At 36.0% G+C, this 12,607-nt stretch overlaps 1 protein-coding gene across 1 annotated transcript in view; it reads left to right on the top strand.

Moving 5' to 3' along the window:
* LOC139121473 (uncharacterized) overlaps nucleotides 1-12,195 on the top strand; it is a 67,968-nt gene extending 55,773 nt beyond the window's left edge. Inside the window, exons 11-14 of the mRNA XM_070686373.1 lie at nucleotides 6,989-7,220; nucleotides 7,743-7,864; nucleotides 8,222-8,309; nucleotides 8,608-12,195. Of these exons, the coding sequence (XP_070542474.1) occupies nucleotides 6,989-7,220; nucleotides 7,743-7,864; nucleotides 8,222-8,309; nucleotides 8,608-8,798 (633 nt within the window). The 3' untranslated portion in view covers nucleotides 8,799-12,195. The remainder of the gene's footprint in view (nucleotides 1-6,988; nucleotides 7,221-7,742; nucleotides 7,865-8,221; nucleotides 8,310-8,607) is intronic.
* Nucleotides 12,196-12,607: the final 412 nt, after the last annotated feature.

Here is a 12,607-nt window from a genome sequence, read left to right as displayed (position 1 = left end):
TCTATCAATCATTCTATTAGTCGAGCAATCGATCAATCCATTCAATCATTCAATCGATAGAAAGATCGATCGATTGATAGATCAGTGCACCGATCGATCAATCGGTCGATCTATCGATTGATAAATGGATTGATCGATCGATCAATCGATCGAGGAAATAGATCTATCCCCATGAATCCATTCCCATGAATCACTTAATCCAATACATTGATACGTTGATTTGATACGTTATCGGTAAATTTGTTGATACGTTATCGGTTAGGAAAAATTACTACGTTATCGGTAAATTTTTACTACGTTATCGGTTAGGAAAATTTACTACGTTATCGGTTCGTTACTACGTTATCGGTTGATTTACTACGTTATCGGGTTTGATACGTCATCGGTTAGTTACTACGTTATCGGTTGTAACACACCCCTGCTGCGAGATATCCTGATATGGCTGCATATACCGAAGCCAGAACTGTTGTAACTCCATCAAGGTTCTACGGAAGACTCGGTGACGACGTGGAAACTTTCCTGAAGGAATTCGACCGTGCCGCCTATGCTAATAGGTGGTCGGACGAACGAATAGCTGAAATATTGCCTGCCTAGAAAATTTTCTGCCGAAAGAAACTCGGAGACTTTTCTACAACGAATCAAATAATCACAATCACAAACCAGATGAGCTGGTGGAGGAATTCACTAGAATTATACAGCTACTGACTCTGCGCGCTCATATAAATATGCCCCGTGAGTTTCAGTCTGAGCTCATGAGAGAACATTTCATCCGTGAATTGCGCTCGTCTCTTTAAAAAGTATCAATCACCGTCCCTCCACCCAGCGTTCTGGCAACGCTGATTTTCCTTTGTTCCAATGCGCGTTACAGATAAACATATCATTTACACATAATCCGATAATCCCTGACACAAGTACGTTTGCGTAATTGTGAGTGAACTATGAATATTCATTACAAACATGCTAATTTTAACCCTGACGACCAAGATGCAACACGGTATTTCTTACTGCGCGCGCAAACTAAAATTTACGTCAGCTCCCCAGAATCAAAACAAACCATTTCCACCGCACGCGTAAAGATGTCGTCTAATGACCTTGCTGAGTTAAATGAAAAGGATAGATTGGGGATTCGTTTTGGAAGAGGCCGAGGTTATAGCTGACCCTGATGTCGAACTGGATGAAACTCCTTGAGTACATGTGACAGTGTACAAGAAATCTGTAATCCAGCACGGCCATTGTCCCTCCACACAGATCCACCCGTCTCGTACCGATGTCCGACATGTGCAAGGTAGTTAAAAAGTTCAAGCGGTTTTCGAGGACACACGAAGAAGGTGCATTGCGAAAATTTCAAAGGTACCATATTACGTTTTTCTCCTATTTCCGTGAGACTGCACTTGACGCCAAGCGGTTTAGATGTTTGACTTACTCACTGTCCGGTATCCCTCACAGACATGACAGAGTCACTGCACTGCGAACCTGTCCCGTTCCCGTAATCATTTCCTTAACCCGCGAAAATGATATCATTGTGATCGTCATAAGTAGTTATTTGTTCATTGTTTTTCAGTAAGAGCATAATTATAAAGCTTTTTTCAGAACTTTGCTGTCGTTGTAAAAGACATTTCAACGTGGAAATGCCTAAACGTCCCAGCGACATACAAACGGTCAACATTCTGTCACATCATATACGTTTGTCATGGTGTTAATTGCTTGTCAGGCTTGTCATTTACACGCCTACGTCCACTTCCACATTGCACAAGTGTGAAGGAGTGACAGTTTCTGATTGAAATCCACAGTGGCAAGATGTCTCCCAACGCGTAAAATGACGCTACCAAAGCTGCGCAACAGCCGTAACGCGCATCAGACTTACGGGGGAGGTCGTTCACACCTTAAACAATAGCGCACGTGTCGCGTTTCCAGACCAGTGGGTGGAGGGACGGTGTATCAATTAACAAAATTTTGAAAATGAAATTAGCAAATGCAAAGCAACATCTCTTTCACTTGTGATTCCTTGCCTTATATTTTCTTCAATAATTTCGTCGATTAGAGCAATATTAGTTGATGCAAAATTTCCTTTTACGAGACATTTATTTCATCTGTATGTATGTATGTATGTATGTATGTATGTATGTATGTATGTATGTATGTATGTATGTATGTTTATACTGTATGTCGATCCATCTGTCTGTCAGTCTTTTTCTCTGAACATTATATATTTATATATATATATATATATATATATATATATATATATAATATATATTTATATTTTATATATATATATATATATATATATATATATATATATATATATATATATATATATATATATATATATATATATCTGTTGTAATATTGAAAAAGTAACTTAACTTCAATAACTTAGGGAGCTTTCAGTAATTACAGGGAGAGTTTGGCCTGGGGAATTTCGCGCACACCACTATTCATGGTGTCTATGATGAATATCAATAGTTTTTCCAATACAAAAATAGGTAAATCTTTACATTTGTGTACTCTTGATTATTGATATAAATTTTCTTGATTATACTAGAGTGGTTACAAGTCAATGGTTGTGCAAGAAATTTGATTTTGGAAATTCACTGAATGTCGATTCAATATGCATTGCGGTCTATGATGAAACTGTGAATGATTTTTTTGTTAGTACAAAATTAGATTAATCTGTGCATATATGTATGCTTGATTATTGATATTAATTTTCTTGATTAGACTAAAGTGGTCTATGGTTGTGCAACACATTTGATTTTGGAATTTAATTGTAATGTCGATTCACTATGCATTGTGGTCTATGATGAAACTATGATTTTTTTGAGCGTCTATAATGTGCATGTATTTTGTTGGTGATTTGCTATTCAGGAAATATCACATGGACAATCAAAGTTTTGGCCATAAAATCAGCTTCTGTCGTAAGTGACCCTCCCCCCAAGATAGATTCATAAAAAGTGACCCTCCCCCTTGATTGTTTTCTAAAAAGTGACCCTGCCCCCAATTTTTCCGGCCCAGCCCCCTATAATTACTGAAGGCTCCCTTATTTATATTTGTAAAGTTTGTCAACCTTCTGACTACCGTTATTTAATCAGTCTGAAGATCCTTTTTATCAGCTTCTATAGTTTTTGATATTTTTATTTTGGTGTTATGCGTACTAATTAGACTTGTACACCAACAAGTAAAACTTTCCATTTCAAAATCTGATGGATTCGTTGAGGCGCCCCTCACGCAGTACAGCTGTATACAGCTGTAGCATGGAAGTATAATACTTCCATGGCCGTAGCAATCGATCTTGCCAGTAAAACTGTCTCCCACCCTCAATCACATTAATATTTGCTCAACTAATCTAGAGACACACACACAGAATGTCTTTCAAATATGAATCACGAAGAAAGATACTTAGAAAATTAATTGCATGAGGCAGTAAGAATAAGTAGTTAGTATCGCTGCTCAAGTGCAATCACTGGACGCCATATTTGCTCTGGCCCATTCCAAATTCTGGTACAGGTGTCAAAGTCCTCACTGTGTTAGGCCTTTTTTAAATGACATTTTAAATTCAACCCTAGATTATCAAAGCTTACAGTATTTGTACGTGCCTCTATCTCCACCTACAAACTAATGTTTATCACTAACAGAATTAAGCATCTCCCTACTGATTAAATACAACTTTCCTTTACTGATATACCTTCAACAAAGTGGTACAACTCAAAACAAGGCTTGAATCTCATCAGAATATAAGTACATCAGCCAATCGGAAAACTGGACATAGGCCAATGGGAAAACTGGACATAAGCCAATCGGAAAACTGGACATAAGCCAGTGAAAAACGTCAAGCCAATTACAACATATTTCAAAATAGCCACGCATTCAGTTCAATTTTTAACGTACTATTTCAATTGTTAGCACAGATATAGCATAAGATTTTGGCCTGTGTCTGGAAAATTCAAAATTTAAGATTTAAAGAAGACACAATATTAGAGTGACATTGCCTCAGCGGTAGTGTAATGCTGTTAGAAGTACATTAGAAAGTGTATTGTGTCTGCACTAATTGATGTTTATTTTTGTGTGTCTTGGTCTGAAAATTTATGTTTCATAAAGTTGACCTATCTGCAAATAATATCATATGACTGGCCTTTATTTTGAAAATAATTAAAATAAAATAGAAGAACATATTGGAGTCACAGTCTGAGAGTTGCATTGTTATGCTATAGCATAAGATTTTGGCCTGTGTCTGGAAAATTCAAAATTTAAGGTTTAAAGAAGACACAATATTAGAGTGACATTGCCTCAGCGGTAGTGTAATGCTGTTAGAAGTACATTAGAAAGTGTATTGTGTCTGCACTAATTGATGTTTATTTTTGTATGTCTTGGTCTGAAAATTTATGTTTCATAAGTTGACCTATAACTGCAAATAATATCATATGACTCAGGCCTTTATTTTGAAAATAATTAAATAAAATACAAGAACATATTGGAGTCACAGTCTGAGAGTGGCATTGTTATAGCATAAGATTTTGGCCTGTGTCTGGAAAATTCGATATTTAAGATTTAAAGAAGACACAATATTAGAGTGACATTGCCTCAGCGGTAGTGTAATGCTGTTAGAAGTACATTAGAAAGTGTATTGTGTCTGCACTAATTGATGTTTATTTTTGTATGTCTTGGTCTGAAAATTTATGTTTCATAAAGTTGACCTATAACTGCAAATAATATCATATGCCTCAGGCCTTTATTTTGAAAATAATTAAAATAAAATACAAGAACATATTGGAGTCACAGTCTGAGAGTGGCATTGTTATAGCATAAGATTTTGGCCTGTGTCTGGAAAATTCAAAATTTAAGATTTAAAGAAGACACAATATTAGAGTGACATTGCCTCAGCGGTAGTGTAATGCTGTTAGAAGTACATTAGAAAGTGTATTGCGTCTGCACTAATTGATGTTTATTTTTGTATGTCTTGGTCTGAAAATTTATGTTTCATACAGTTGACCTAGAACTGCAAATAATATCATATGACTCAGGCCTTTATTTTGAAAATAATTAAAATAAAATAGAAGAACATATTGGAGTCACAGTCTGAGAGTGGCATTGTTATGCTATATCTGTTGTAATATTGAAAAAAGTAACTTAACTTCAATAACTTAGGGAGCTTTCAGTAATTACAGGGAGAGTTTGGCCTGGGGGAATTTCGCGCACACCACTATTCATGGTGTCTATGATGAAATTATCAATAGTTTTTCCAATACAAAAATAGGTAAATCTTTACATTTGTGTACTCTTAATTATTGATATAAATTTTCTTGATTATACTAGAGTGGTTACAAGTCAATGGTTGTGCAAGAAATTTGATTTTGGAAATTCACTGAAATGTCGATTCAATATGCATTGCGGTCTATGATGAAACTGTGAATGATTTTTTTGTTAGTACAAAATTAGATTAATCTGTGCATATATGTATGCTTGATTATTGATATTAATTTTCTTGATTAGACTAGAGTGGTCTATGGTTGTTCAACACATTTGATTTTGGAATTTAACTGTAATGTCGATTCACTATGCATTGTGGTCTATGATGAAACTATGATTTTTGTGAGCGGTCTATAATGTGCATGTATTTTGTTGGTGATTTGCTATTCAGGAAATATCACGTGGACAATCAAAGTTTTGGCCATAAAATCAGCTTCTGTCGTAAGTGACCCTCCCCCAAGATAGATTCATAAAAAGTGACCCTCCCCCTTGAATTGTTTTCTAAAAAGTGACCCTGTCCCCAATTTTTCCGGCCCAGCCCCCTATAATTACTGAAGGCTCCCTTATTTATATTTGTAAAGTTTGTCAAACCTTCTGACTACCGTTATTTAATCAGTCTGAAGATCCTTTTTATCAGCTTCTATAGTTTTTGATATTTTTATTTTGGTGTTATGCGTACTAATTAGACTTGTACACCAACAAGTAAAACTTTCCATTTCAAAATCTGATGGATTCGTTGAGGCGCCCCTCACGCAGTACAGCTGTATACAGCTGTAGCATGGAAGTATAATACTTCCATGGCCGTAGCAATCGATCTTGCCAGTAAAACTGTCTCCCACCCTCAATCACATTAATATTTGCTCAACTAATCTAGAGACACACACACAGAATGTCTTTCAAATATGAATCACGAAGAAAGATACTTAGAAAATTAATTGCATGAGGCAGTAAGAATAAGTAGTTAGTATCGCTGCTCAAGTGCAATCACTGGACGCCATATTTGCTCTGGCCCATTCCAAATTCTGGTACAGGTGTCAAAGTCCTCACTGTGTTAGGCCTTTTTTAAATGACATTTTAAATTCAACCCTAGATTATCAAAGCTTACAGTATTTGTACGTGCCTCTATCTCCACCTACAAACTAATGTTTATCACTAACAGAATTAAGCATCTCCCTACTGATTAAATACAACTTTCCTTTACTGATATACCTTCAACAAAGTGGTACAACTCAAAACAAGGCTTGAATCTCATCAGAATATAAGTACATCAGCCAATCGGAAACTGGACATAGGCCGATGGGAAAACTGGACATAAGCCAATCGGAAAACTGGACATAAGCCAGTGAAAAACGTCAAGCCAATTACAACATATTTCAAAATAGCCACTCATTCAGTTCAATTTTTAACGTACTATTTCAATTGTTAGCACAGATATATATATATATAATATATATATATATATATATATATATATATATATATATATATATATATATATATATATATATATATATAATATATATATAATAACAAAGGAGTTATTTGTTGAAAATTTAAGCAATGAAAAATAAACATCTTTCCGATTAAATTGTCGACTCATCAATAATCCTTGATGCGAGTAAATTTTTGTGCACCCATCACTGCCCCCAAAAAACAATTCATCAAACCACCGTCGTGGGTGGAGGGACGGTGATCAAACAAACGGAAATTCTTCACGAAGGTTACGTGTTATATCTTTCAGGCTGATTACAACGTGATCTCTGTCGATTGGCAAGAAGGTGCAGGCAATGCTCTTTATTATCCTAGCGCAAGAAACGTCTACATCGTTGGAGACATAATGGACCTGTTCATCCGATTTTTGAATAAAGAAGTTGGCTATAGTTACAAACGTGTACACTTGATCGGATTTAGTTTGGGTGCGCAGTGCTCGGGACAGGCTGGCATGAGGAACCCATCAATTGGTAGAATCACTGGTAAGGAAGTCACTCGTTTGTGCAGAGTACCATGGTAGAAAAACACGATCATTTAATTTAATGGAAGTACGAGTATAATGTATTTGCCTAGTTTCTTTCTATGGAAAGTGCTAATCTATCTGTAGAATCACAGAATGCACTGGGAAGACATTGTCACATTGCTGCACTAACGGCATTCTTCCTCGGAGTCCGCTGATTTTGGATATGACTACGACAAAAAACCGAGATTTCCTGTGTCATTTAATAATCAACTTTCTTAAGAGAAACAAACAGTGGTTGAGATGGAGTTTCTACATCTTAATAGAATGTCATTATCCTATGTATGAAAAATTCTCGTGCACATCTGTATGCTGATAGTTCAAGTTGTTGCGCAATAGTGACGTTCGCCAAAGGTACTTGATTAAGGGTAAATAATTCGTTTTGCTACTGTCAGGGATTGACTCACTAATTTTTGATAATGAAACAGTATTGTTGAAAGTCCTCAAGTTATTTTGTCTCACACTGTTCTTATGATATTGATAGGTTTGGATCCTGCCAAGCCTAATTTTGAAACAAAAGATAAGAATGAAAAGTTAGACGCCACCGACGCTCAATTTGTTGACGTCATACATACAGATGGAGATACGCTCGGGACTTGGGAGCCAGTGAGTAATAAATAAATGATCGATCGAGAAGTTTTACCCCTTTAAATAATTATGTCAGTTTCGTCACAGAACCAACTTTGTTATCTGAGAAACCAAGCCGAATAATCTATCCCAATCTCAGTATGCAATTATTGTTCCGGATGATCAATTAGCCTTATTAATATGTAAACATGTGTGACTAGGACGATCTATCTTCGATTGGTACCATCAGATCAAACAGTTATAATTTTGAATACACGTGTTTTTATGTAAAATTCCACTTATCACAAAATAATTGTGTATACTTCTAACATTATGAAAGACAAGGAAGAGTTCTCCCCTACTTTTTAAAAAGTCAATATTATTTTTTACTTTTAGACTGGTGATGTTGATTTCTATCCGAATGGAGGCAAAGATCAACCGGGATGCTTCAACATCGGTAAACGTGATGTCAGTGCTAAAGGAGGTAAGTGAATCCCCATACTCTATGTCGATTAGAATCTAAAAAACTGATTTTTACAGTGTTGAACTTGTAGTTCATGTTGACAAAATCCAATGGAGTTTTGAATTATTTTGTCTAGGCTCATGAACAGCGTACGAGCGCATTCATTTAATACGTTCGTTGCTGGAATAAATTACCTGTTATGGATGTTTTTGGTATGATACACATGCCTAGTATGTAATGGCTGTTTTCCGTAAAAAATACGTATGTATGTTTTATTTCAGGCATTTTATCTTGTGACCATGGTTATGTTTTATTTTAGGCATAGGTTGTGACCATGGTAAAGCGCCTGAATATTTCATCAAATCCATCACATCTTCTGACTGCAATTTCCTCGCCTGTCCATGTCCGCTGGGTCAGACTTGCACCTGCAGCTCTGGGCAGAATTATATGGGGTTTTACGCAACGGAATCTCCAAAAGGCACTTTCTACCTGGAAACACGTTGTAGCTAGTCCTCAGTCAAACTGAATATATATATATATATATATATATATATATATATATATATATATATATATATATATATATATATATATATATATATCTCGAAATATACCGATGTCCTCGTGTGGAATTACGGCGCTCGATGCTATAGATGCTATAGTAGAGCGTTATAAAATAATAACACAAATTATTTCAAGTACAAAGAAATAATATCCGTTCCTTAAGCTTAAGTTTCATGCATCCTGCAACCTTCAGAAAGAAGTGTAAAGATTTCTAGCTTTACACTCTCATTTATATGTATGGGACTTACCATTCTATTTGTGATGGTGTTAAATTCGATAAGTAATATTTGGTTTTAGTGGAGACATTTTGAAACCAAGTCAGATCGCTTGTTTAACAGCGTAGATTTATCGGCATTGACAATATGCAGTTTTTCTGTTATACACAGATTGCATCGCATGCTTATGTTAGAGCAACTCGATGCCTTGTTAAGAATTGACCATGAGACGTCAAGGCCATGCTCCTTGTCTTTTAAATTCCAAATGTAGTTCAACAACTCGGTATTATTTCTGTAGGCCCCCTATCTGCTTTTACGGAATGACTTTATATGGTTAGCAAAGCGCGTGTTGAAGGTGTTATCGGTGAGGTCGATGTAAACCTTCTCCTTGTTGACTCCCGTTGATATATTTGCCTTGTATACGACACCTTTGACTTGAGAGTTACTTTTAATGGGTATGTAGACTCGTCCCAGCAAAATTTTAGTTCAATCGGTGCGTTGCTTCTGGAATAAAACATCATCTCCAGCAATCAGAAAAATTGGCCAAATTCGATGATACTTGGACAATACCAGCACTAAAAAACTCGTCCACGCGTTCATTACATCTAGACTGGACTACTGCAATGCTGTTCTGTATTGGCTTCCAATAAAAGAGTTGCAAAAACTACAACGAGTCCAGAATACAGCCGCTAGACTTGTCGTCAGGAGCAGGAAATATGATCATATCTCTCCTGTATTACGAGATCTCCACTGGTTGCCTGTGAAGAAGCACATTGACTATAATATTCTACTTACTGTCCACAAGGCTTTAAACAATTCATGTCCATCGTATATCACTGAACTCCTGTCTTTGAAAAAGTTGTCACGAATTTTGCGATCCAACCACAATGCTACATTGACTGTTCCGCGTTTTGCAACCTCTACTTACGGTGAACGGGCTTTCTCTTTGGCAGGTCCAAAGGTATGGAACTCTATTCCTTTTAAAATCAGATCGGCTGTATTAATTGGATCTTTTTAAATCTCAGCTTAAAAGTTTTCTTTTTACCGATTCTTAATGTGTTTTTTTTAATTTATTTATACTGAACTGTTTTGTTAAAGTTTAATGTACGTGTATTTTACCTGGTTTTGTAAAGCGCAAAAAGACTTTATGTATAATGCGCTGATCAGAACTATTTTATTATTATTATTATTTTAAATATTAAATAGATATTTTTCAAAAATCCAAGATGGCGATCATGGTCACGTGACCACACGCAATTTATGAACAAATTACCAAAGCCTAAGGTCATGCTTGCTATATACCAAATTTCAAATCGACCAGACCCCTAGGTCATGACAGAAGCCATTTTAAGGTTTTTGAAATTCCATTATGGCCACTAGGTCATGCGCCCAATCGAAATTTGTAGGGTCAGGTGCACGAGTACTCACATGTACCCATTAGCCCTGCAAGTTTGAAAACTTTATGTTTAGCGGTGTTTGAGTTCTAGGTGAGCAACAAAGTTACGGAAGAAGAACATGAAGAGGAAGAAGAAAAATATTGATCGCCTACCAAAAATAGGGCCCAGCCCATAGGGTTGGGCCCCTAATAAGGATCTAATCGGCTAATAGCGGGACGATGGGCTTGGTGTATTTTATCTAAATAACTGCAAGTTCTATTCGTAACGTCAACCAAACGACCAAACAATGTATGTCCATATATTAGGCAGTCTTATCACCCACAACTACAATTAAATACCTGACGCAGTAAGCAAACGCATCTCAACAATATCCACTGATAAGCGCATCTTTAATAAATACAAAGGTCACTAGTACAACACAGCGTTGAAGCCAAGCAGGTACATACAGATCAAATTGAATATGTCAAGACTAACCAATCAGCGCTGAGAAGCAATAACTGGAAAGGAAACATCACGTGGTTCAACCCTCCCCCTTTCAGTAAGAACGTTGAAACTAATATCGGTAATAAATTTCTCCAACTTTCTCCAATTTCAAAAAGGGATCCAAACTCCACAAGGTATTCAATAGAAACACAATTAAAACGAGTTACAGCTGTATGAAGAATAATCGCAATCATACCAATCCATAATCCAATGACATTAGGTCAGAATTCGCAAGACAATAGTTGTAAACATAGACACAAAACAGCACAGAATAGACAGAAATAGACGGTACACAAACAAAGTCATATTCATGAAAGAAAGATATATGGACCTCTGGCCAGAAGACCAAGAAGTGATGTCAGGTGTTTCGAAAATAGTAAGTGCATCAAGTTGCAATCTAGTTGCATAATAAGAGCGTAATAACCGGAAGCCAGCATAAGGTCGGCCGGCTGATTGCATTTACCGGGACAAGTCTGCATGCCCATTGAAAAGTAACTGTCAAGTCAAAGGTGTCGTAGGCAAGGCCAAGGTATCAAAGGGAGCCAACAAGGAGAAAGTTTACATCGGTCTCACTGATTGCAATTCGTGCTTCTCTGACCACATAAAGTCACTCCGTAAAAGCAGATACAATAATGCTACCGAGTTGTCGAAGTTCATTTGGAACATAAAAGACAAGGACCAAATCTTTGACGTCTCGTGGTCAATTATTGATAAAGCATCGAGTTACTCTGACATAAGCAGGCGAGGTAGATAATAAGTAGATAATAAGACCCAACTTATAATGTTATTTCGTCTGTCACGAAAGGAACAATGTAGTGTATTCATTAAAATTGGTTTAAACCTTTGATGAATGTTGAGTGTAAATGAAATCACAGAAACCTTACACTGTGCCCCCTCAGGCTTATTATGGAGAACGATCTGGTGTTTCTGTTTATTTATATACGGGATTTACTGTTAATTTTACGTATGCAAGAAGTGACTATGTATCCTAGACGGTATGCAGTGTTATATAATAAACATCACTAGCAATGATCATCGAAATTTGATTTTTCTATTTTTGAGTTTTTGAGATAGAAGTGGTTTTGAGTTTTTTATATTATGCACATCATCACTCATTTAACATTGAAATTGCATTATGTCTTTCAATTAAGTAACAAATGTAATGAGCGATGTCAGATCTGTACTTTCATCAAACTTCGTGTAATCAGCCTTAATACATACCCTTAATAAACAAATCAGATACGCAAATTAGCAATCATCCCGGGCATTTCCTCACACACAGTACACACACACCATTCTCTCTCTCTCTCTCTCTCTCTCTCTCTCTCTCTCTCTCTCTCTCTCTCTCTCTCTCTCTCTGTCTATCTCTCTATCTCTCTATCTATCTATCTATATGTCTATCTATATATATATATAATATATATATATATATATATATATATATATATATATATATATACCACAAATTATGTAACACAAATTAGTTTAACTACGCAGTAACAGTACGATGGTTGAATGCTCTTAAATGTAGAAAAACTTTTGTATTTGAATTTCACCCAAAAATATCGAATAACAGTAGAGGGAGTCTCTTGGGCCAACTATTAATAATCTTTTCCTAAAAAGCAAGCTATATAAGTACACTTTTTTTTTTTTTTTTTTT

Source organism: Ptychodera flava, chromosome 21 (assembly GCF_041260155.1).
Source record: "Ptychodera flava strain L36383 chromosome 21, AS_Pfla_20210202, whole genome shotgun sequence".
In the NCBI taxonomy this organism is placed as follows: domain Eukaryota; kingdom Metazoa; phylum Hemichordata; class Enteropneusta; family Ptychoderidae; genus Ptychodera; species Ptychodera flava.
This window is presented reverse-complemented; position numbering and strand designations above follow the sequence as displayed.